This window comes from Coregonus lavaretus (assembly GCF_964263955.1).
Source record: "Coregonus lavaretus genome assembly, chromosome: 27".
NCBI classification, from domain to species: domain Eukaryota; kingdom Metazoa; phylum Chordata; class Actinopteri; order Salmoniformes; family Salmonidae; genus Coregonus; species Coregonus lavaretus.
Window position 1 is genome coordinate 14,815,797 of NC_140014.1, and position 24,805 is coordinate 14,840,601.

Below are 24,805 nucleotides of genomic sequence, written 5' to 3' on the forward strand. Positions count from 1 at the left end.
CTCTCTCTCTCTCTCTCTCTCTCTCTCTCTCTCTCTCTCTCTCTCTCTCTCTCTCTCTCTCTCTCTCTCTCTCTCTCTCTCTCTCTCTCTGCTCTCCTGGGAGATGAATCAGTGAGCTGGGCTGGGCTGTCCTGATCGGACCGATTACCAGGAGAATAGCAGCCCATATGTCTGGCCCCAACCACGGCACTACTTCGCTTCCCTGCCAGCCAGACACTCTTTCTCCCTCTCTCAATATAGCTCTTCTAATAAACATTGGCCAGAGAGAGGGATAAATGGTAGGGGGAGATGGATAGGATGAGAGAGAGGAAGACATATAGCACTCATAGGATTTTCGAATATGGGTAGTGGTATATATAGATAATGAATGCAGTCATACTTATAGTACATTCATTACCTATACTGTATATCCTATTGTGTACATTTAAGACTATTACTATGCATACTACCTATTCTATTACTTGTTATTTTTTATTGGACTATTTATTCTTGTTATTGTATTGATTATAGTACTGCAATGTTGAGGGAGCTAGCACACAAGCATTTCACTGTATCTTTTATACCTGCTGTAAACTGTGTCCGTGATGAGTAAAATTTCATTTGATTTGTAAGTCAGAGATGGAGAAGGGAAGGAGAGGGAGAGAGAGAGAGGGAGAGAGAGATTCAGTGTGAGTTGAAAGAGAGACAGAAGCCATGGTTACACCTTACATTATTAACATGTGGTTGTCATCATCCGATCAAGATGATCCGATCACTATCTGATTGAGATTTTTTGCATCTACACATGGTAATAAAATGTGTCTCTTATCTAGCCACTTTGTCTGTATTGTGATCAGATTCCCTGGTCCGTCCATTTATGCAAATTAATCCAACCTGCCTTGGACCTCTCGTTATGACACAAGCTGTATAAATCGACAGAAAACAGCACACTTTTATTGTCAATAGTTTCATACTCTCATCATTACAGTCTACTTCTGTTATCCGACAATTGAAGACTGGGCGCAATAGGCTACTGTCCCGATAACCTCGACCTGTCCACAGCCATACAAATAAATATTCAGAGAATCTCTCCCATCCCTAAAAAAGTAACCACACAAACAAGCTGAGTAACTGGATGTGTGCACAAAATGCAGTTATTGCACAGCATAAATAAAAATGACCCTAATCCACACAGTAAAAACAGAAACAGGTTAAAGGGACACTTCGGGATTTTGGCAATGAGGCCCTTTATCTACTTCCACAGAGTCAGATTAACTTGTGGATAACATTTTTATGTCTCTGCGGAAGTTGCTAACTAAACGCTATAGCGCGCAATTGCTAACTACAGTAGCATTAGCGTAATAGCAGATACCCATAGACTACCAGTCATTGCGCCAATGCTAGTTAGCGTTGGCTTGTGAAACATTTACATTTACATTTACGTCATTTAGCAGACGCTCTTATCCAGAGCGACTTACAAATAGGTGCATTCACCTTATAGCCAGTGGGATCACCACTTTACAATGTTTTTTTTAGTTTTTTGGGTTGGGGTTTGGGTTGGGGTAAGGGGGGGGGGTAGAAGGATTACTTTATCCTATCCCAGGTATTCCTTAAAGAGGTGGGGTTTCAAATGTCTCCGGAAGGTGGTGAGTGACTCCGCTGTCCTGGCGTCGTGAGGGAGCTTGTTCCACCATTGGGGTGCCAGAGCAGCGAACAGTTTTGACTGGGCTGAGCGGGAACTATGCTTCCGCAGAGGTAGGGGAGCCAGCAGGCCAGAGGTGGATGAACGCAATGCCCTCGTTTGGGTGTAGGGACTGATCAGAGCCTGAAGGTACGGAGGTGCCGTTCCCCTCACAGCTCTGTAGGCAAGCACCATGGTCTTGTAGCAGATGCAAGCTTCAACTGGAAGCCAGTGGAGTGTGCGGAGGAGCGGGGTGACGTGAGAGAACTTGGGAAGGTTGAACACCAGACGGGCTGCGGCATTCTGGATGAGTTGTAGGGGTTTAATGGCACAGGCAGGGAGCCCAGCCAACAGCGAGTTGCAGTAATCCAGACGGGTAGATGACAAGTGCCTGGATTAGGACCTGTGCCGCTTCCTGTGTAAGGCAGGGTCGTACTCTTCAAATGTTGTAGAGCATGAACCTACAGGATCGGGTCACCGCCTTGATGTTAGCGGAGAACGACAGGGTGTTGTCCAGGGTCACGCCAAGGCTCTTCGCACTCTGGGAGGAGGACACAACGGAGTTGTCAACCGTGATGGCGAGATCATGGAACAGGCAGTCCTTCCCCGGGAGGAAGAGCAGCTCCGTCTTGCCAAGGTTCAGCTTGAGGTGGTGATCCGTCATCCATACTGATATGTCTGCCAGACATGCAGAGATGCGATTCGCCACCTGGTTATCAGAAGGGGGAAAGGAGAAGATTAGTTGTGTGTCGTCAGCGTAGCAATGATAGGAGAGGCCATGTGAGGATATGACAGAGCCAAGTGACTTGGTGTATAGGGAGAATAGGAGAGGGCCTAGAACTGAGCCCTGGGGGACACCAGTGGTGAGAGCACGTGGTGCAGAAACTACCTCTATCTTCCTTCATACTGGACACAGAGACATATAAATGGTATCCACGAGTTCATCTGACACTGGGTACGTAGATAAAATCCCCAAGTATCCCTTTAAGTTACAGAGTAGGCTACAAATTGCATCTCCAAACGGGGCGGCAGGTAGCTTAGTGGTTAAGAGCATTGTGCCAGTAACCGAAAGGTCGCTGGTTCTAATCCCCGAGCCGACTAGGTGAAAAATATGTCGATGTGCCCTTGAGCAAGGCACTTAACCCTAATTGCTCTGGATAAGAGCGTATGTAAAATGTGCAACGCATTATCTGGACAGGGTTGATTTTTATGCATGGATGTTTACATACGATGTGTTTATATTATTGTAATCTTGTATTTAAAATGACCTAAACAGTACCAAAGGAGAAAAAAAGCTGCATGCTGGGAGAACAATCGTGGTTTAGTTTCCTCTAAATCCTTGATCAGTGATCATTCGCTAATAGAACCTCAATGTGATAACCATAGCAAGACGCGTGGTCAAATTATAAAAATGCATGAATAAAAGCGGCAATCGATAAAAAGTGCAAAGGAGCACTTATGTAAAGCAAATGGCTTTATAAAGGAGTAAAGTGTCAATCTAAATGTAGCCTAAAGAGTACATTACACTCTTAGGAAAAAGGGTTCCAGAAGGGTTCCACCTAGAACAAAATAGGTTCTACCTGGAACCAAAAATGGTTCTTCAAATGGTTACTCTATGCAGACAGCCAAATAACCCTTTTAGGTTCTAGATAGCACCATTTTTTTCTAAGAGTGTATATTGGACAGTGGCCTCGCTCATGCTTACAGAAAGCTATGCATCAGTTTGGACATCTTCTGCACTTTATTGATAGATGGAAAATGCTCAAATATTCACAGAATATAATATAATCGAAAAGGATTGCATTATAATACTAATGTTTTATTCTCATATCTGATATAACAACTGAAATATACTTTCTTACCACCCGACCACCGTTCATTCTGGCTAGATCTAAAGGTAGGCTAGGTGGAAAATTAGTCCTAAACATTATACCTGCCATACACTTGTCATGCACTGTGCTCTTCTGCTACAACTCCATCAATGCATCCCCAATATATTTGTAGTTCAGTTTAAATTCATTGGCCTTACTGTAGCCTACGATGTTTACAAATATTTGATTTTGCGCTGGCATTGGACGTGGGAATGGGAGAACCCATTTTCTCTCATTTGGGATGATATCTCTTCATAAATATATTTATTTATTTATTCCGAGATGGACGTGGCATTGTACTGTGGCATCTGATCACAGTGCCAGTAGACTGGTTTCTAATGAAGACCATCCCACTGGGCACAGATGTCAATTCAACATCTATTCCACATTGGTTCAAAATAAATAACTTAATTTCATTGAAATGATGTGGAAACAACGTTGACTCAACCAGTGTGTGGTTGAGAAAGGGAATGAGAAAGGGATTATTGGTGAGGTGGCTTTGAAGGCTATATCCTACTTTAAACACTCATGTAAATAATGCATCTGCAGTGGCTGAGTAGACTTGACACACACATACACACACACACACACACATACACACACTCGCACGCACACACACACACACACGCACACACTCGCATGCACACACACGCACACACACACACACACAGTGGATTGACTCCTATGCAGAGCCTTGATGAATACAATGGGTGGCCACTTACACACTAACACTCAATTCACAGTCGGATTCATAAAGCTGTACTGGCATTGCAATTGCAAAAACTGCTTTTTGTGACTGAAATCAATAGCTGGAGACTAAATATTTTAGTGGTCACTGTCCAATGTTTAGTGGGACAAACAGAACAAAAGGGCCATATCCACAGGCTCCTAAAGTGGTGCCGGTAAAGTATATCACATCTGATCTGGATTGTGTGTTGGTGGGTGGGACGCAGCATTAGCAGGTCACAGTCCTTGAGGCCAGAATTGTTCTGTAATTGTATGTAATTTCTGCTGGTGATACAGTAGCCAAGCTGTCACTATCTGGCCAGTGTGTGTGTGTGTGTGTGTGTGTGTGTGTGTGTGTGTGTGTGTGTGTGTGTGTGTGTGTGTGTGTGTGTGTGGACACGTTTTACTATACTTGTGAGTACCAAAAGTCCTCAGAATAGTAAACTAACAAATATTCAGAGAAGTGAGGACAATTTGCCGGGCATCACTTGTAATAATACTATTTTAGGTTTAGGGGTTATGTTTAGGTTTAGGTTTAGGATTAGGATTAGAATTAGGATTAGGGGTTAGGTTTAGGTTTAGGGTTAGGGTTAGGAGTTAGGGTGAGGTTTAGGGTTAGGGGTTAATCTTAGGGTTAGGGTTAAGATTAGGGATTAGGGTAATGGTAAGGGTTAGGGTTAGGGGTTAGGGAAAAGGTTTTTGAATGGGAATCAACTGTTGGTCCCCAGAAATCCTCACAAGTATAGTAAGACATAGCTGTTAAACAGGCAAAGCGTCAATACAGGACTAAGATCAAATCCTATTACGCCAGCTCTGACACTCGACGAATGTGGCAGGGCATGCAAACTATCATGTATTACAAAGGGAAAATCAGCAAGGAGCTGCCCACTGACGTGAGCTAAATGTCTTCTATGCTCGCTTCAAGGCAAGCAACACTGAACCATGCATGAGAGCACCAACTGTTCCAGAAGACTGAGTGTTCTCGCGCTCCGTAGCCGATGTGAGTAAGACCTTTAAGCAGGTTAACATTTGCAACGCCACGGGGCCAAAGGGAATACCAGGACATGTACTCAGAGCATGTACTGACCAGCTGGCAAGTGTCTTCACTGACATTTTCAACCTATCCCTGACCTTCAAGCAGTTCACCATAGTCCCCGTGCCCAAGAACACCAAGGTAACCTGCCTAAATGACTAGCGCACCATATCACTCACATCTATAGCCATGAAATGCTTTGAAAGGCTGGTCATGGCTCACATCAACACCATCATCCCAGAGAACCTGGACCCACCCTAATTTGCATACTGCCCCAATAGATCCAAAGATGACGCAATCTCTATTGCACTCCACACTGCCCTCACCCAACTAGACCAAAGGAATACCTATGTAAGAATGCTGTTCATTGACTATAGCTCAGTATTCAACACCATAATCCCCTCCAAGCTCATCACCAAGCTCAGGACCCTGGGACTGGATCCTGGACTTCCTGATGGGCTGCCCCCAGGTGGTGAGGGTAGACAACAACACATCCGCCACACTGACCATCAACATGGGGGCCCCTCAGGGGTGTGTGCTTAGTCCCCTCCTGTACTCCCTGTTCACCAACTATTGCGTGGCTGTGCATGACTCCAACACCATCATCAAGTTTGCTGACACGACGGTGGTAGGACTGATCACCAATGAGGCAGCCTATAGAGAGGAGGTCAGAGACAACAACCTTTCCCTCAACGTGATCAAGACAAAGGAGCTGATCGTGGACTACAGGAAACGGAGGGGCGAGTGGAGCCGGTCAAGAGCTTCAAGTTCCCCCCGGTCCCACGTCACTAAGGAATTAACATGGTCCACAAACACCCAAACAGTTGTGAAGAGGGCACGACAGCGCCTCATCCCCATCAGGAGGCTGAAAAGAGCTTAAAAAAGTTATACAGGTGCACCATTGAGAGCATCTTGATTGGTTGCATCACTTCTTGGTACGGCAACTGCAAGGCACCTGACCGCAAGGCACTACAGAGGGTGATGAGTACGGCCCAGTACATCACTGGGGCCAAGCTCCCTGCCATCCATTACCTCTATACCAGGCGGTGTCAGAGGAAGGCCCCAAAAATTGTCAAAGACTCCAGCCACCCAAGCCATAGATTGTTCTCTCCACTACCACACGGCAAGTGGTATCAGTGCATCAATTCTGAAACTAATAAGTATTTGGTCAATAACAAAAGTTTCTCAATACTTTGTTATATACCCTTTGTTGGCAATGACACAGGTCAAACGTTTTCTGTAAGTCTTCACAAGGTTTTCACACACTGTTGCTGGTATTTTGGCCCATTCCGCCATGCAGATCTCCTCTAGAGCAGTGATGTTTTAGGGCTGTCGCTGGGCAACACGGATTTTCAACTCCCTCCAAAGATTTTATTTGGGGATGAGATCTGGAGACTGGCTAGGCCACTCCAGGACCTTGAAATGCTTCTTACGAAGCCACTCCTTCGTTGCTCGGGCGGTGTGTTTGGGATCATTGTCATGCTGAAAGACCCAGCCACGTTTCATCTTCAATGCCCTTGCTGATGGAAGGAGGTTTTCACTCAAAATCTCACGATACATGGCTCCATTCATTCTTTCCTTTACACGGATCAGTCGTCCTGGTCCCTTTGCAGAAAAACAGCCCCAAAGCATGATGTTTCCACCCCCATGCTTCACAGTAGGTATGGTGTTCTTTGGATGCAACTCAGCATTCTTTGTCCTCCAAACACGACGAGTTGAGTTTTTACCAAAAAGTTATATTTTGGTTTCATCTGACCATATGACATTCTCCCTATCCTCTTCTGGATCATCCAAATGCACTCTAGCAAACTTCAGACGGGCCTGGACATGTACTGGCTTAAGCAGGGGGACACGTCTGGCACTGCAGGATTTGAGTCCCTGGCGGCGTATTGTGTTACTGATGGTAGGCTTTGTTACTTTGGTCCCAGCTCTCTGCAGGTCATTCACTAGGTCCCCCCGTGTGGTTCTGGGATTTTTGCTCACCGTTCTTGTGATCATTTTGACCCCACGGGGTGAGATCTTGCGTGGAGCCCCAGATCGAGGGAGATTATCAGTGGTCTTGTATGTCTTCCATTTCCTAATAATTGCTCCCACAGTTGATTTCTTCAAACCAAGCTGCTTACCTATTGCAGATTCAGTCTTCCCAGCCTGGTGCAGGTCTACAATTTTGTTTCTGGTGTCCTTTGACAGCTCTTTGGTCTTGGCCATAGTGGAGTTTGGAGTGTGACTGTTTGAGGTTGTGGACAGGTGTCTGTTATACTGATAACAAGTTCAAACAGGTGCCATTAATACAGGTAACGAGTGGAGGACAGAGGAGCCTCTTAAAGAAGAAGTTACAGGTCTGTGAGAGCCAGAAATCTTGCTTGTTTGTAGGTGACCAAATACTTATTTTCCACCATAATTTGCAAATAAATTCATTAAAAATCCTACAATGTGATTTTCTTGATTCTTTTTTCTCAATTTGTCTGTCATAGTTGACGTGTACCTATGATGAAAATTACAGGCCTCTCTCATCTTTTTAAGTGGGAGAACTTGCACAATTGGTGGCTGACTAAATACTTTTTTTCCCCACTGTACCTCAATTACCTCATTCCCCTGCACATGGATTCGGTACTGGTACTCCCTGTATGTCACGATCGTCGTAGTAATGAGTAGACCAAGGCGCAGCGTGAGAAACAAACATGACTTTAAATTAGTTAAAGTTTCTAAACAAAACAAAACACGACTCGTGAAGTCCACGGTGACAATGACCGAACACGGAACAAAAACCCACAAACACAAAGGGAAAACATACAGTTTAAATATGGCTCCCAATCAGAGACAACCAGCCAACAGCTGACACTCGTTGCCTCTGATTGGGAGTCACTCAGGCAAACATAGAATTAAACACAACAGAATTACCAACATAGAAATACACACATAGAATGAGCACACCCTGGCTCAACATAATGAGTCCCAGAGCCAGGGTGTGACAGTACCCCCCCCAAAGGCGCGGACTGCGACCGCGCCTCAACTAAACAAAACAGGGGAGGGCTGGGCGGGCATACCTCCTCGGCGGCGGTTCTGGCTCCGGCCTTGACCACCACCCTCCAATACACCCCCCATAGCGCCCCTGGTCCAGTCTGGCCCCGCCGGCTGGAGCCGAACTGGACTTAGCAGGAGCGGTTAGCTTCAGCTCCATAGTGGAGCAGTTGACCGGTACCTTACCAGGCACCGGTGACCCAGGCACGGGTTGTGCTGGACTGACGACGCGCACCCCTGGCTTGGTGCGTGGAGGAGGAACGGGCCTTACCAGGCTGACAACGCGCACCCCTGGCTTGGTGCGTGGAGGAGGGACGGGCCTTACCAGGCTGACGACTCGCACCCCTGGCTTGGTGCGTGGAGGAGGGACGGGCCTTACCAGGCTGACGACTCGCACCCCTGGCTTGGTGCGAGTGGCAGGAACAGGCCGGGCCGGGCTGGCGACGCGCACCGTAGACTTGGTGCGAGTGGCAGGAACAGGCCGGGCCGGGCTGGCGACGCGCACCGTATACTTGGTGCGAGTGGCAGGAACAGGCCGGGCCGGGCTGGCGACGCGCACCGTAGACTTGGTGCGTGGAGCAGGGACAGGCCGGACTGGGCTGGCGACGCACACCGTAGGCTTGGTGCGTGGAGCAGGGACAGGCCGGACCGGGCTGGCGACGCACACCGTAGGCTTGGTGCGTGGAGCAGGGACAGGCCGGGCTGGGCTGTCGACGCACACCGTAGGCTTGGTGCATGGAGCAGGGACTGGCCGGACTGGGCTGGCGACGCACACCGTAGGCTTGGTGCGTGGAGCAGGGACAGGCCGGACCGGGCTGGCGACGCACACCGTAGGCTTGGTGCGTGGAGCAGGGACTGGCCAGACTGGGCTGGCGACGCACACCGTAGGCTTGGTGCGTGGAGCAGGGACAGGCCGAACCAGGCTGTGGAGACGGATAGGAGCCCTGGAGTGAAGAGCGGCCACAACCCGTCCTGGCTGAATGCCTACCCTCACACACTCTGTGTGAGGCATCCGCACAGGACGTACAGGGCGGTGTATCCGTAACCTGGTGGCCTCCAGAATCCGCCCCTCTTTTGCCTCCGTCAGCCCCGTCGTCCATGCCGTGTGCCCCCCCCTAAAAATTTTCTGGGGTTGCCTCTCGACCGCCCGACGACGACCCTGATCACGCCGTTGCTCCTCTCTACGGCGCGCCTCCACCGTCTCTTCTCCCGGCACTTCCTCCCATGTCCAGCCCAAGAGCTGCCCCTGGACACGCTGCTTGGTCGTTGCATGGTGGGTTTTTCTGTCACGATCGTCTAATGAGGAGGACCAAGGCGCAGCGTGAGAAACAAACATGACTTTAAATTAGTTAAAGTTTCTAAACAAAACAAAACACGACTCGTGAAGTCCACGGTGACAATGACCGAACACGGAACAAAAACCCACAAACACAAAGGGAAAACATACAGTTTAAATATGGCTCCCAATCAGAGACAACCAGCCAACAGCTGACACTCGTTGCCTCTGATTGGGAGTCACTCAGGCAAACATAGAATTAAACACAACAGAATTACCAACATAGAAATACACACATAGAATGAACACACCCTGGCTCAACATAATGAGTCCCAGAGCCAGGGTGTGACACTGTATATAGCCATGTTATTTTTACTCGTCATTGTTATTCATTATTCACTGTGTATTTATTCCTCATGTCATTATTTATATTTTTCCTTTTTATCTTTAACTCTGCATTGTTGAAAAGGGACCCGCAAGTAAGCATTTCACTGTTGGTCTACATTTGTTGTTTACGAAGCATGTAACAAATAAAATGTGATTTGATTTATACAACCGGGTAAGACGTACGATACTATACGTCCTCTAATTCGTATGATATTGTATGACAGCTATTTCATTCATAATACAGCGCCTTCGGAAAGTCTTCAGACCCCTTGACTTTTTCCACATTTTGTTCTGTTACAGCGTTATTCTAAAATGGGTAAAAAAAATCTACACACAATACCCCATAATGAGAAAGCAAAAACGCTTATCAAAGTTTATAAAAAATTTAAAACAGAAATACCTTATCTACATAAGTATTCAGACTTTTTGCTATGAGACTCGAAATAGAGCTCAGGTGCATCCTGTTTCCATTGATCATCCTTGAGATGTTTCTACAACTTGATTGGAGTCCACCTATGGTAAATTCAATTGATTGGACATGATTTGGAAAGGCACACACCTGTCTATATAAGGTCCCACAGTTGACAGTGCACGTCAGAGCAAAAACCATGAGGTTGAAGGAATTGTCCGTAGAGCTCCGAGACAGGATTGTGTCGAGGCACAGATCTGGGGAAGGGTACCAAAAAATGTCTGCAGCATTGAAGGTCCCCAAGAACACAGTGGCCTCCATCATTCTTAAATGGAAGAAGTTTGGAACCACCAAGACTCTTCCTAGAGCTGGCTGCCCAGCCAAACTGAGCAATCGGGGGAGAAGGGCCTTGGTCAGGGAGATGACCAAGAACCCGATGGTCACTCTGACAGAGCTTTAGAGTTCTTCTGTGGAGATGGGAGAACCTTCCAGAAGGATAACCATCTCTGCAGCACTCCACCAATCAGGCCTTTATGGTAGTGGCCAGACGGAAGCCACTCCTCAGTAAAAGGCACGTGATAGCCCACTTGAAGTTTGCAAAAGGCATCTAAAGACTCTCAGACCATGAGAAACAAGATTCTCTGGCCTGATGAAACCAAGATTGAACTCTTTGGCATGAAAGCCAAGCATCACGTCTGGAGGAAACCTAACACCATCCCTACGGTGAAGCATGGTGGTGGCAGAATCATGCTGTGGGGATGTTTTTCAGCAGCAGGGACTGGGAGACTAGTCAGGATTGAGGCAAAGATTAATGGAGCAAAGTACAGAGAGATCCAGAGCTCTCAGGACCTCAGAGTGGGGGCGAAAGTTCACCTTCCAACAGGACAACGACCCTAAGCACACAGCCAAGATAATGCAGGAGTGGCTTCAGGACAAAACCTGATCGAACATCGCTGGAGAGACCTGAAAATAGCTGTGCAGCAATGCTCCCTATCCAACCTTACAGAGCTTGAGAGGATCTGCAGAGAAGAATTGGAGAAACTCCACAAATAAAGGTGTGCCAAGCTTGTGGCGTCATACCCAAGAAGACTCAAGGCTGTAATCGATGCCAAAGGTGCTTCAACAAAGTACTGAGTAAAGGGTCTGAATACTTAAGTAAATGTAATATTTCAGTTTTATTAGCAAACATTTCTAAAAACCTGTTTTTGCTTTGTGATTATGGGGTATTGTGTGTAGATTGATGAGGGAAAAAAACAATTTTATCAATTTTAGAATAAGGCTGTAACCAAACAAAATGTGGAAAAAGTCAAGTGGTCTGAATAGTTTCCGAAGGCACCGTATAACCTAACTAAACGTAACACACTAAATGGAGTGTCACAGATTTAAATACAGAATAATACGAATTGCCCTGAGACCACATTGGCATTGACATTACAGCATAACAGTATGGCTGACTGACACTGGCCATCTCTTAGTATGCTTGCTTACACAGTACTGTAGTAACTTCCATTCTATGAATACATTTATATTTAGGGCTCTAGTCAATCTGTATCGCTGAAGCGTTACAGATTGCGCGCTAGAAATGTTAAGGTAATTACCGATTGAGCCAACATATGCAGTGTTTACCTTGAACACAGTCACCGCTAACTCGGGAACATTGCCTTTAAATGTAAATCACGCTGTAACTCTGAATTTCCGCGATACGGATTGCATAGAGCCCTTAGTCTGTGAAACAAATGTACAATTTTACTCTCTTTAGGGATCTTTTGCTATTCCTCTTGTTTACTCCTGAGTTAAAATGCTCTAGCGTCTACAGTTAGTGGGAGGGATGGCGGCAGGGCAACATCATATTCTGGTTGGGTAGAATCATTCACCCATCCTGTTTAAAAGGCGTGTTGGAGAGCAGTAGAGCCTGAGGGCTAGTGGAGACTCCCTATGGGCTCACAGCTGCAGTCAGGATAGAGCTGGGTCTCTGCCAGGACCTCTGCTTTCTGCTTTCAAATGGAAATAACCAAGAGAGACAGCCAGAGAGTAGATTGGTAATACATAGAGATTCATGATAGAGTAGGGTGGTAATAGCACAGAGATACATGAGAGAGTAGAATGGTAATAACACAGAGATACAGGAGAGAGTAGAGTGGTAATAACACAGAGATACAGGAGAGAGTAGAGTGGTAATAACACAGAGATACAGGAGAGAGTAGAGTGGTAATAGCACAGAGATACAGGAGAGAGTAGGGTGGTAATAACACAGAGATACAGGAGAGAGTAGAGTGGTAATAACACAGAGATACAGGAGAGAGTAGAGTGGTAATAACACAGAGATACAGGAGAGAGTAGAGTGGTAATAACACAGAGATACAGGAGAGAGTAGAGTGGTAATAACACAGAGATACAGGAGAGAGTAGAGTGGTAATAGCACAGAGATACAGGAGAGAGTAGGGTGGTAATAACACAGAGATACAGGAGAGAGTAGAGTGGTAATAACACAGAGATACAGGAGAGAGTAGAGTGGTAATAACACAGAGATACAGGAGAGAGTAGGGTGGTAATAACACAGAGATACAGGAGAGAGTAGAGTGGTAATAACACAGAGATACAGGAGAGAGTAGAGTGGTAATAACACAGAGATACAGGAGAGAGTAGAATGGTAATAACACAGAGATACAGGAGAGAGTAGAGTGGTAATAACACAGAGATACAGGAGAGAGTAGAGTGGTAATAACACAGAGATACAGGAGAGAGTAGAGTGGTAATACACAGAGATACAGCAGAGATTAGAGTGGTAATAACACAGAGATACAGGAGAGAGTAGAGTGGTAATAACACAGAGATACAGGAGAGAGTAGAGTGGTAATAACACAGAGATACAGGAGAGAGTAGAGTGGTAATACACAGAGATACAGCAGAGATTAGAGTGGAAATACACAGAGATACAGGAGACAGTAGAGTGCTACACCATAGGTTAATACATGATAGGAGGAGTGTCTGAGTGTATCTGTGTGTTTATGAACAGAGCAGGGTAGCGCAGATGTTTTTTTTTTTTTTTCATTCCAAGGAAATGTCAAGACCATTGGGTGCTTTGAACTAAAGCATTAACTCATGTTATGTAGTGATCACCAACTGCAAACTGATCTGTCCTTTCAGTCAATAGTGGAGGCAGGAAACACAGTGTGTACATCAACAGAGCTGCATCTCTCCTCTCTATCCTCCAGTGGAGCAGCCTGCCAAGGTTGTCTTCCTGTTGGAGGACATCAGAACTAGCCTCCCATATAATTCTCTTATGAAAGAAACCACAGCCGGCAAAACTAGAATAGAATAGAAAATAACAGGAGCATTCGATCCACAATAGCTTTTCAGAAAGGAATGAGAACACCAACATCAGCCCTTTGATACACATTTGTGGCTAGCTATGATTGTTCTGCCAATCTTATTATATATATTATTTTGAATTTTTAGAAGGGTTCAGCTCACAGACAGGCAATAATGTTAAAAAAAAGTACATATGTAAAGAAACGTTGTCCTGTCTGTCCCATCTCCCCTCTCCCTCCCCCTTCTTAGTAAGTGCAACCAATCCCTATTCCCCCCTCACTCCGTCCCTCCCTCCCTCCCTCCCTCCCTCCCACCTCACCTCCCCCCTCCTTCCCCCCCATGGGCTCATGTTGTGGAAATCTATGCACAAAACAAAACATAATGGAAAACGAATCTTGTGTTTGTAAAATTATTTGTGGGAACAAGGCACACATGGATAGAATCAACCTGCATACATCGATATTCGATACAGATATTCAAAATACAATTAATGAATTCAAACATAATTGCATTACATTAACTCATAATAAGCTTTTGACCTTTTCGACTGCTCTAATAAATGTATCTAATGTTGTTTCCTTGGCGCCGTTCAGGCGAGCTGTGGAGAGCTCTGGTTTTGTAGCCATTGAGTTATGTTGAACTTATGTGGAGGTTTCCATCTCGTCACCAACACTCTTTTTGCCGCGGTCAGTCCAGACAACCATACTTGTTTTTGAGGAACTGTGAGAGTCAGTGAAGAGTCATCGTTCAACAATAGTATATTGGGAAAATAGGGAATGGCAGTACCAACCATGCTCGACACAGCAACCTGGCAACCTGTGACCAGAAGATCTTCACACTGGGGCAGTCCCACATCATGTGCATGTACGTTCCAATATTTATTTGAGAACATAACAGACAATTTGGAGTAGGAGTACGATTAAATTGAGAGCGTTTCTCTGGGGAGTGAAATAAAATCGGTGGATTAATTTGTAGTTTATTAGTTGATGATTCATATTTCGAGAGGACATTGAGATATTGTTCCAGACTCATTTTCAATCTGTATTCTGTTGGTAGTCTTTAAGATCTATATTTCATACAGTTACTATTTCTGCCAATCATGTGTAATATTTCATTTTGAAAAGGAGTATGGTGGTATTGATGTTTCACTGTGGGGCTTTTCAGCAGCAGTTGAGATCATAACATCACTGCTTTTCCTAATTCAAAGGTCCACTAAATGTCAGGAGAAACGTCCAGTATCTTGGCAACCACAGGCCAGTGGCAGGGCTGCCGGACAGCAGAGGAGACAGTGTCAGACACTGTCACACATACTGGGGATTTCTATTCCACACCCACACACGCATGAAAGCAAAAAACATGCGCACACACACACACACTCAGATACCATCCAATTTGGGGATTTCTATTCCAGACACCTCCACATCTCTGATGGCTGTTTACTTTGCTTGTGAGCTTTCTCTAAATCTTTCTTTCTATATCTGTCCATCTTACCCTTTCCTGTCTCCCTCTTTTCTGTCTTTTTCTTTCCCTCCCCCTCTCTCAGTCAAAACAAACCCAAACACTGAGGGGAGGAAGACTAATTACAGAGTGAAACAGAACTTAGCAAGCCACCTCACAGGGAGGGGCAAGGAAGCAAGCAAACACACACACACACACACACTCACACACACATCCCTCACAGTGAATTGGCTCTAGATTTGGCACAGGATAGCTTAATCTTGGCCTCTCCTCCACCCCCCACGCCAGGGTCAGAGGTAGTGCCCGTGCCAGGGTATGGGGTGGTGGGTAGTGAAGGGGTGCAGGAGGACCGGAGGCCACAGCAGACAGACAGAGATAGATGTACTGCTGGCTGCAGCTGGCTCCCTCAGCATGGAAAAGGGAGGGAGGGAGGGCTGGGGAGCCTAGATTATCCCTCACACCACACATAACAGAACAGAACAGAACAGAGCAGAACAGAACAGAACAGAGGAGAACAGAAGCAGAACAGAACAGAACAGAGAAGAACAGAGCAGAACAGAGAAGAACAGAGCAGAACAGGAGAGAGCAGATGCAGGTAGCCTAGCGGTTAAGAGCGTTGGGCCAGTAACCAAAAGGTCGCTGGTTCAAATCCCTGATCCGACTAGGTGAAAAATCTGTTGACGTGCCCTTGAGCAAGGCACTTAAACCTAATTGCTCTGGATAAGAGCGTCTGCTAAATGACTCAAATGTAAGCAGAACAGAGCTCCATAGAGGTGTGCTGCAGCTCAGATAATGCACACAGACATTGTGTTCAGAATATTTGATTTATTAGGATCCCCATTACCTGATGCCAATGGCGACAGCTTGTCTTACTGGGGTCTGACACAGAACGAAAAAGACATTACAGACAAAAAAAAGACTACAATTTACATACATTTAAAAAACATTAACGTGTGTGTGTGTGCATCTATCAGTTACACGTGCTGAGGGACAAATCACAGCCATTTAATTGGTTCTGCTCACCCAGGAACTGCAATAACAACAAACATGTAGGTGCACATAATCACATTATACAACATACATGTAAACAGCATATTTCTTATTCCTAAAGGCTGCTGAAATGCTGGAGGGAAATGGTTACATATAAATAACATATACATATTAATAGAGGACAGTTTTGTCTAACACCATTGAGTCATATTACTAAGAAGTTGAAGATTTCTCATTTTCAGTTTAATCCAGAAAGTCAGGATGATGGTACTGGAGGTTTTGGATCAGAGAGGACATAGAATCGTGCATACACTCTATCCCTGGGTTCGGCAGAGAGGCTTTGGCCATGTGAGTAGCCTACGTGTGAAACTGGCCGTTCAGCAGTCCTCTCTGACACTGGGATTAGGATTGGGACAATGTGTCTCCAGTGTGGGGAAGTGAAATCTGTCAGGATTAGAGAAGATTTAATAGAATTTAAGATCAAAACCAAGAGCTTTGACTTCCTCTGTCAGAAGACTGTCTCCACTTCTGAACGTCAGGATCCTAGCGAGGAAAAGTTTAGGTTTTATGGAGAAATAGAAAAAGGTTCAGTGGACTCTGCAACTGTGACCTTCCATAGTCACTAGCTGAAGATGAAAACTATTTAGAAAGGAGCTACCACTTTGTTATTCACATTATCCATATGTGATTTTCACATCTTACACCATTGTAATTCTGCATGTTTCTACTTACCAGATGTTCCAGTGTTTGAAACTATACATGCACACATGTTACCAACAGTAGATCAGTTGGCTTTCCCTCATGCCTATGGTTGCAGATGGGGCAGACAAGCGGGATTACACGTGCACGCACGTACACGAGCACACGCACACACACAGGCACACACATGCAAAGCAGGTGGGTGTGTGGGTACATACATGTTTATACACACAGAGATCTTGAAGGGCAGCCAAACCACACATCAAGTTGCAGTGGCAACTGGATCTGGAGAGTCAAGGGCTAACAACCCAGGACAGAGCTATTTATACAACCAACGGTGATGGAGTAAACACCTTATCTAGCTCTGCTCAGCCCCAGGCCCCAGCCCCATGCTCTGCTCACAGACCCATACAACGCATTACCCAGACAGGTCCCCGTAAACAATGGATTATCGCCCACCGTGTAATGATTTCACGTACACGTCTCAGGCATTTATTCTTTTCTTTCACGCCAGCCAAGTGATGGCTATGGATTTAGGGCGAGCTCAACGTGTCAAAACTAGCAGGTTGCGATTGAGGGATTGGGAAAGAGAGAAAGAGGGAAAGGGGGAAAGCAACATGGCACTTACAGTTTATTAATTAAAGTTGCTGCATGGTTCAATACCTCTATGCCTGGCTGGCTGGCTGCATAGCATAGCACCTCTTATCAGCCCTGCTGGTGGCTGCTCACTGAGATCTGGGGGGCAGATTAAGGCACCCTGTGGGAATCATTGGGGCTATTTATTCTCTTTCACTTTGGTCTCCTTTCACAACCATTTGGGGAATGTATTGAACTGTATAACTCACTGAATAGTCACATTTGGTGGCGTTATAGACTCAATCATTCCAGACTCAATACATGATTTCCAGTTGAGTTATTTTAATGGTTTATGTTCAGCAAGGGAAACAAGCCATCCAGCAACATAGCAAATACAATATAGCCAACAGTTAATAATCTGCATTATACAGTGTGTTGTTTTATAATGGTGATGTATTAAATAACATGATGGGTGATAAGAAATCAAGCATATATTCTGCCACTGAGACATTCAATTTACATCATAGAATGTCCGCCATTAGTATGCATGATGATTGGCAATGACACCAAACCTTAATGGCCCGGTGAGTTGTGGTTACCCAGGCTTGTTCCCCTACAGTCCCCCTATCCCTCCACCCCCCTCATTTCTCCCAAAGCGTTATGTGTGTGTTTATGTGTGCACGTGTGTGTATGTGTGTGTGTGTGTGTGCATGTGTGCGTGTGTGTGTAGGTGCATACCAAGGTTACCATTAGCCGGTAATAGTCGGCTTTTGGCCGATAAAATAGAATAGCCGTCCAATGGTCTGGGAGAAGAAGAGAAAATCCCATTGATGGAAATACCAGTCGATGGAATACATTTGACTGGTGATACTTATCGGTGTATAGGTTCATTTGTGTTATTTCGTGGAATTAAATTGGCGCATGTGTAGGCCTACAGTATATTCGTTCTGTATGTTATTTATCACATGCATACAGATACAGAGCCTTTGAGCTGAACATCTGTCAGACAGTGTAATAGCTGCTGCTACAGCAAATGTATAGGCAACGGAAGGCAGGCTTCATCAGCACGTCACACACCACTTTGCAATGAGCTGGAGGCAGTATGCATTTTGAAAACGTATACTTAATTGTTTGAAACCTGAACGTTTCATCACATATTATGAGGCATGTCTTATCTTGCTTCAAAGTAGCCTAACCAAAATCAGATCATATCCACAAAAGGCAATTATTTTATATAAACTTTCTTTCATTGTCCAGTAGCCAAAGGCACAATCCTAGTCATATTAACAACCCATGCTAGTTGTTGCATATTCGATCTTCCCTCTTTCAACATTTCTAACGGATATTTTAATCTCTGTCACGTGAAACTGCTCGCATGTGCGGTGTTTTCCTGCTAATTGGTATGAACATTTGCGTGTAGCCTACTGCCTTGTATGCATTGCTGCATTTATAATGCGAAGAAATAATAGTCTATCAACATTTTAAGCTAAACTTTCTGATCTGTTGCATCAGACTCATCGCTTTAAAAAATATATACAGTGGGGAGAACAAGTATTTGACACACTGCCGATTTAGCAGGTTTTCCTACTTACAAAGCATGTAGAGGTCTGTAATTTTTATCATAGGTACACTTCAACTGTGAGAGATGGAATCTAAAACAAAAATCCAGAAAGTCACTGTATGATTTTAAAGTAATTAATTTGCATTTTATTGCATGACATAAGTATTTGATACATCAGAAAAGCAGAACTTTAATATTTGGTACAGAAACCTTTGTTTGCAATTACAGAGATCATACGTTTCCTCTAGGTCTTGACCAGGTTTGCACACACTGCAGCAGGGATTTTGGCCCACTGCTCCATACAGACCTTCTCCAGATCCTTCAGGTTTCGGGGCTGTCGCTGGGCAATACAGACTTTCAGCTCCCTCCAAAGATTTTCTATTGGGTTCAGGTCTGGAGACTGGCTAGGCCACTCCAGGACCTTGAGATGCTTCTTACGGAGCCACTCCTTAGTTGCCCTGGCTGTGTGTTTCGGGTCGTTGTCATGCTGGAAGACCCAGCCACGACCCATCTTCAATGCTCTTACTGAGGGAAGGAGATTGTTGGCCAAGATCTCGCGATACATGGCCCCATCCATCCTCCCCTCAATACGGTGCAGTCGTCCTGTCCCCTTTGCAGAAAAGCATCCCCAAAGAATGATGTTTCCACCTCCATGCTTCACGGTTGGGATGGTGTTCTTGGGGTTGTACTCATCCTTCTTCTTCCTCCAAACACGGCGAGTGGAGTTTAGACCAAAAAGCTCTATTTTTGTCTCATCAGACCACATGACCTTCTCCCATTCCTCCTCTGGATCATCCAGATGGTCATTTGCAAACTTCAGACGGGCCTGGACATGCGCTGGCTTGAGCAGGGGGACCTTGCGTGCGCTACAGGATTTAAATCCATGACAGCGTAGTGTGTTACTAATGGTTTTCTTTGAGACTGTGGTCCCAGCTCTCTTCAGGTCATTGACCAGGTCCTGCCATGTAGTTCTGGGCTGACCCCTCACCTTCCTCATGATCATTGATGCCCCACGAGGTGAGATCTTGCATGGAGCCCCAGACCGAGGGTGATTTACCGTCATCTTGAACTTCTTCAATTTTCTAATAATTGCGCCAACAGTTGTTGCCTTCTCACCAAGCTGCTTGCCTATTGTCCTGTAGCCCATCCCAGCCTTGTGCAGGTCTACAATTTTATCCCTGATGTCCTTACACAGCTCTCTGGTCTTGGCCATTGTGGAGAGGTTGGAGTCTGTTTGATTGAGTGTGTGGACAGGTGTCTTTTATACAGGTAACGAGTTCAAACAGGTGCAGTTAATACAGGTAATGAGTGGAGAACAGGAGGGCTTCTTAAAGAAAAACTAACAGGTCTGTGAGAGCCGGAATTCTTACTGGTTGGTAGGTGATCAAATACTTATGTCATGCAATAAAATGCAAATTAATTACTTAAAAATCATACAATGTGATTTTCTGGATTTTTGTTTTAGATTCCGTCTCTCACAGTTGAAGTGTACCTATGATAAAAATTACAGACCTCTACATGCTTTGTAAGTAGGAAAACCTGCAAAATTGGCAGTGTATCAAATACTTGTGCTCCCCACTGTATATATGTAGCCTAGGCCTACTGGATGTGTGAATTTGGGATCTATTGTCCCACAACTGTCCCAGAGTCTGTTTGGAATAGGCTATTTCTTTCTCGACAAGCTGACCAATAGAATAGGTAAACTTTTCTACTATGGGGGATAGTAGATTGACATAGGCTAGTGATTTTGCTGTTCATTACTCATGCATGTTCTGTTAATATGAATTACCATAATCTAAATGTGATTTGTGTCATTCTGAGCACCGTGGGTGGACGCCCTAATCAGGTGGGTCCGGTGTAATTTCTCAAATGTCAGGTAAATTAAAATGCTGCCGGTCAAACGTCCAGCGCCACGTTTTCCTAATGCAAACCCTGGTGCATACGTGTGTGTGTGTATGTTTAAGCAGCCCCACCATGGCGTGGCTGTGCTAGCAGAGTCATCCTGGGGCGTTTGGCAGTCTCCAGGGCCGTTTGAGACAGTCTCCAGCCCCAATGCAGCTCCAGCCAGTACAGAGATACAGCTCCACTCACCTTGAGTTCATTACCCTGCAGAGGCGCACAATGGATCTCCTCTCCTATTCTCTCTCCACATTTTGGGAAGGTCAGACTCAGGGAGAGAGGGAGAGAAAACTCCTCCCTGCTCTGAACTGTATCAGCTCTGAAAGCACAGCAAACAAACTCCTGTCAACTCCTCACCACCCACCAGTGGCTATAACAGTGCTCTACTGTGTTACAGTACATGTAATAACCTCTGTAGGTCCTTCAAGGACAACCGGTTGGTCTGTAACTTCTTCTCTAGGGTTTCTGATGTAAATTCACAGGACTGTATGCAGCAGTGCTATTAGGAGGAAGCAGTTCCAAACCACGGCAAGGTGACTTGTAGCTGCTATTGTCAGATGGCCGTTGGTTCTGTTCAGCAAAGCGTGAAAGTGAGTTAAACGACCTGCTGAATTGTCCCAGTCCCCACGCTAAATGGAAACTAGATGTAAAGCAAATACTGAAAGAGGAATGGGAGTGACACAGGTGTCACTTTCATGTTTTCAGTGGTCCACAATTCAAGAATGACTGTACATACAAAAATAGGACTTTGCCACATTTCGGTCAAACAAAGAGAACAAAATATCCACAACAATGTTAGCTACACAAGCTATAACCAGAACATTGGAGCTTTGCACAGAATGGATGTGGGCATTTTTTGCCTTTCGATGCTCTTCTCTATGTGGGCTTCCATGTGGTCTGTTTGTTTCGCTGTTTGTTTCTTTGTTTGCCTCTCTGCAGCTGAGCTAACAAGCGCCATTTTACCTCGGCTCTCTCTCCCAGCGTCGTCCAATTAAAGCGTCTGATCAGGTAGAACGGTTTAATGATGGTTGCGGTTGGGTCAGCCAGACGGACGCTTCACTGGTCTGAGTCGACGGGTAGAGAGTGTGCTGTGAGGTGGTGTCTGCACAATGTTGGTGTTGTGGCTCACTGAATTACTCTACAGACAAGGTAAAGTAACCCTCCCACCCTCCCTCCCACTTAAAAAGCAAGAGGGGGCAGGGGAGGCTGGTTGTTTATAGGAAACCCTTTATGTGAAGCAAATATCAAGCTGAATATCTTCCCACATGTCTACCCACACATCTTCCAAAATGGTGTCTAATATAACTATCAAACTAAGCAAAGGAAAGAAAAATACAATTGTATCACATTTTTTAACAATAAAATGCTCTATTTTCTACTTCTCAATTATGGTACTATGCATAACTGAAGAGAGGGGGAAAGGAAAATATAAAAGTGAAAGAAACAAAGAAAGAGGATGAAATGTATTACTTTGAACGATATATCTGTAGTTCAAATCCAATACCTGTTCTGACTGTATGTAAGGCAAGGTTGCACCACCCACACCTCTCTCTGTCACTTTCTGTTGCAGTCTATCGTATACTGTCATGCACTAACAAACACAGACAAAACGGAATCAAGTACACACAAACACATGCCTGCAGTACATACACACATTTATACATAGAACATCTGTGACATGACCAACACAGCTGTTCATCCATTCTAATCAAATTGTGCATTGTCGATGTGGTCAAACACACACACACACACACACACCAAAACACACATTGGGCCCATCCCACATGTGTGTGCTGTCTGACCCCTGCCTCTCAGTGGAGGCCAGCGTCTGCTGAGGAGAACTCTAAAGGACCCCTAGCTGGAGTCAGGCACACACAAGGGCAGCCAAAGTCAGGCCCACTCCCATCCAGGACCCCAGCATTTGGCAGAGCTCAGGAACCTGGCCCGGTCTTCTCTCTCTCTCTCTCTCTCTCTCTCTCTCTCTCTCTCTCTCTCTCTCTCTCTCTCTCTCTCTCTCTCTCTCTCTCTCTCTCTCTCTCTCTCTCTCTCTCTCTCTCTCTCTCTCTCTCTCTCTCTCTCTCTCTCTCTCTCTCTCTGTGTGTGTGTGTGTGTGTGTGCATGTATTAGCACAAGAGAGAGAGAGACAGGGAGAAAAGGGCTGAAGATTCAAAAGCCCAACTCACAAACACATGATGCAACTTTCTCTTATCTTCTCTAAAATATTCGGTTTATTTCAACAATGTAAATAAAACATAAAATGTAATTAATATTCAGTTAATGTTAAAGCATAATTATTATGTAGTCAAATATTAATTCTTCACGGCAGAAACCTCATTGGCTTTGAAGTCTCTTTGCTTTGTTATTGTAATTCACAGCTTCATCCATGTGAAAGTACAGATACAACAGCCAATAGCCACCCAAGGCAGAAAAATAAGAAATGAAAGAAGGAGAAGAGTTCTGAGGGTTATTCTATCTCTCCATCAGGCTTTGTAGATTGTTCTCATCTGTGAGACCAATTGGTTTGATCTTCAGTACTGATGATGCTTGTTGTTCAATCCAACTGTACTACACCAACACCAACTAAAATGTGCTGCAAAAACATGGTTCTCTCTACTGATCTATTTTGCCATATGGTCTCTACGCTACATTTGGAGATTTAAACAGGATGCTATAGAGGGCAAAGTTCAACTACACTGTCAAAGGTATTAGAGATAATCCGTTTTTGTATGCCCGCTGGTATGCTTGCTATAGTAATGTAGTAAATCTGCGTATTAATCAGGTCTTCAACCATCCCAAACAAACAAAACGACACCTGCAGATATGGGCTTTCTCAAAAGAACTGAATACATTTGTAAGGTTTTTGCTAATTTTGTTTTTGAATGCCTAAATCTGCATTTAAAGCAAGTATGTGGGTACGTGTCTGCACGCTTGTGCATGTGTTTTGGTTCATGCATATTCATACAAGGTTACAGTTAAGTGTGTGTTTGTCTCTGTGTGTTGCATGCCTTCAGTGCATGTCTGCATGTTTGTTCAATCATAAGCAGTTGTTTGATTCTGTAGAGTACACTACCGGTCAAAAGTTTTAGAACACCTACACATTCAAGGGTTTTTCTTTATTTTGACTATTTTTTACATTGTAGAATAATAGTGAAGACAACAAAACTATGAAATAACACATATGGAATCATGTAGTAACCAAAAAAGTGTCAAACAAATCAAATATATGTTATATTTGAGATTCTTCAAATAGCCACCCTTTGCCTTGAAGACAGCTTTGCACACTCTTGGCATTCTCTCAACCAGCTTCACCTGGAATGCTTTTCCAACAGTCTTGAAGGAGTTCCCACATATGCTGAGCACTTGTTGGCTGCTTTTCCTTCACTCTGCGGTCCGACTCATCCCAAACCATCTCAATTTGGATGAGGTCGGGGGATTGTGGAGGCAAGGTAATCTGATGCAGCACTCCATCACTCTCTTTCTTGGTCAAATATCCCTTACACAGCCTGGAGGTGTGTTGGGTCATTGTCCTGTTGAAAAACGATAGTCCCACTAAGCCCAAACCAGATGGGATGGCCTATCACTGCAGAATGCTGTGGTTGCCATGCTGGTTAAGTGTGCCTTGAATTCTAAATAAATCACAGACAGTGTGACCAGCAAAGCACCCCCACGCCATAACACCTCCTCCTCCATGCTTTAGGGTGGGAAATACACATGCGGAAATCATCCGTTCACCCACACCGCATCTCACAAAGACACGGCGGATGAAACCAAAAATCTCGAATTTGGACTCCAGACCAAAGGACACATTTCCACCGGTCTAATGTCCATTGCTCATGTTTCTTGGCCCAAGCAAGTCTCTTCTTCTTATTGGTGTCCTTTTAGTAGTGGTTTCTTTGTAGCAATTTGACCATGAAGGCCTGATTCACA

At 44.9% G+C, this 24,805-nt stretch overlaps 1 protein-coding gene across 1 annotated transcript in view; it reads right to left on the reverse strand.

The window, feature by feature from the left end:
• The window catches only part of LOC311102607 (myelin transcription factor 1-like protein), a gene marked incomplete at both ends in the record, with an annotated part of 591,893 nt that overhangs the window by 119,496 nt on the left and 447,592 nt on the right, over positions 1-24,805 (reverse strand). Inside the window, one exon of the mRNA XM_084143976.1 lies at positions 24,188-24,261. Within this exon, the coding sequence (XP_084000102.1) occupies positions 24,188-24,261 (74 nt within the window). The remainder of the gene's footprint in view (positions 1-24,187; positions 24,262-24,805) is intronic.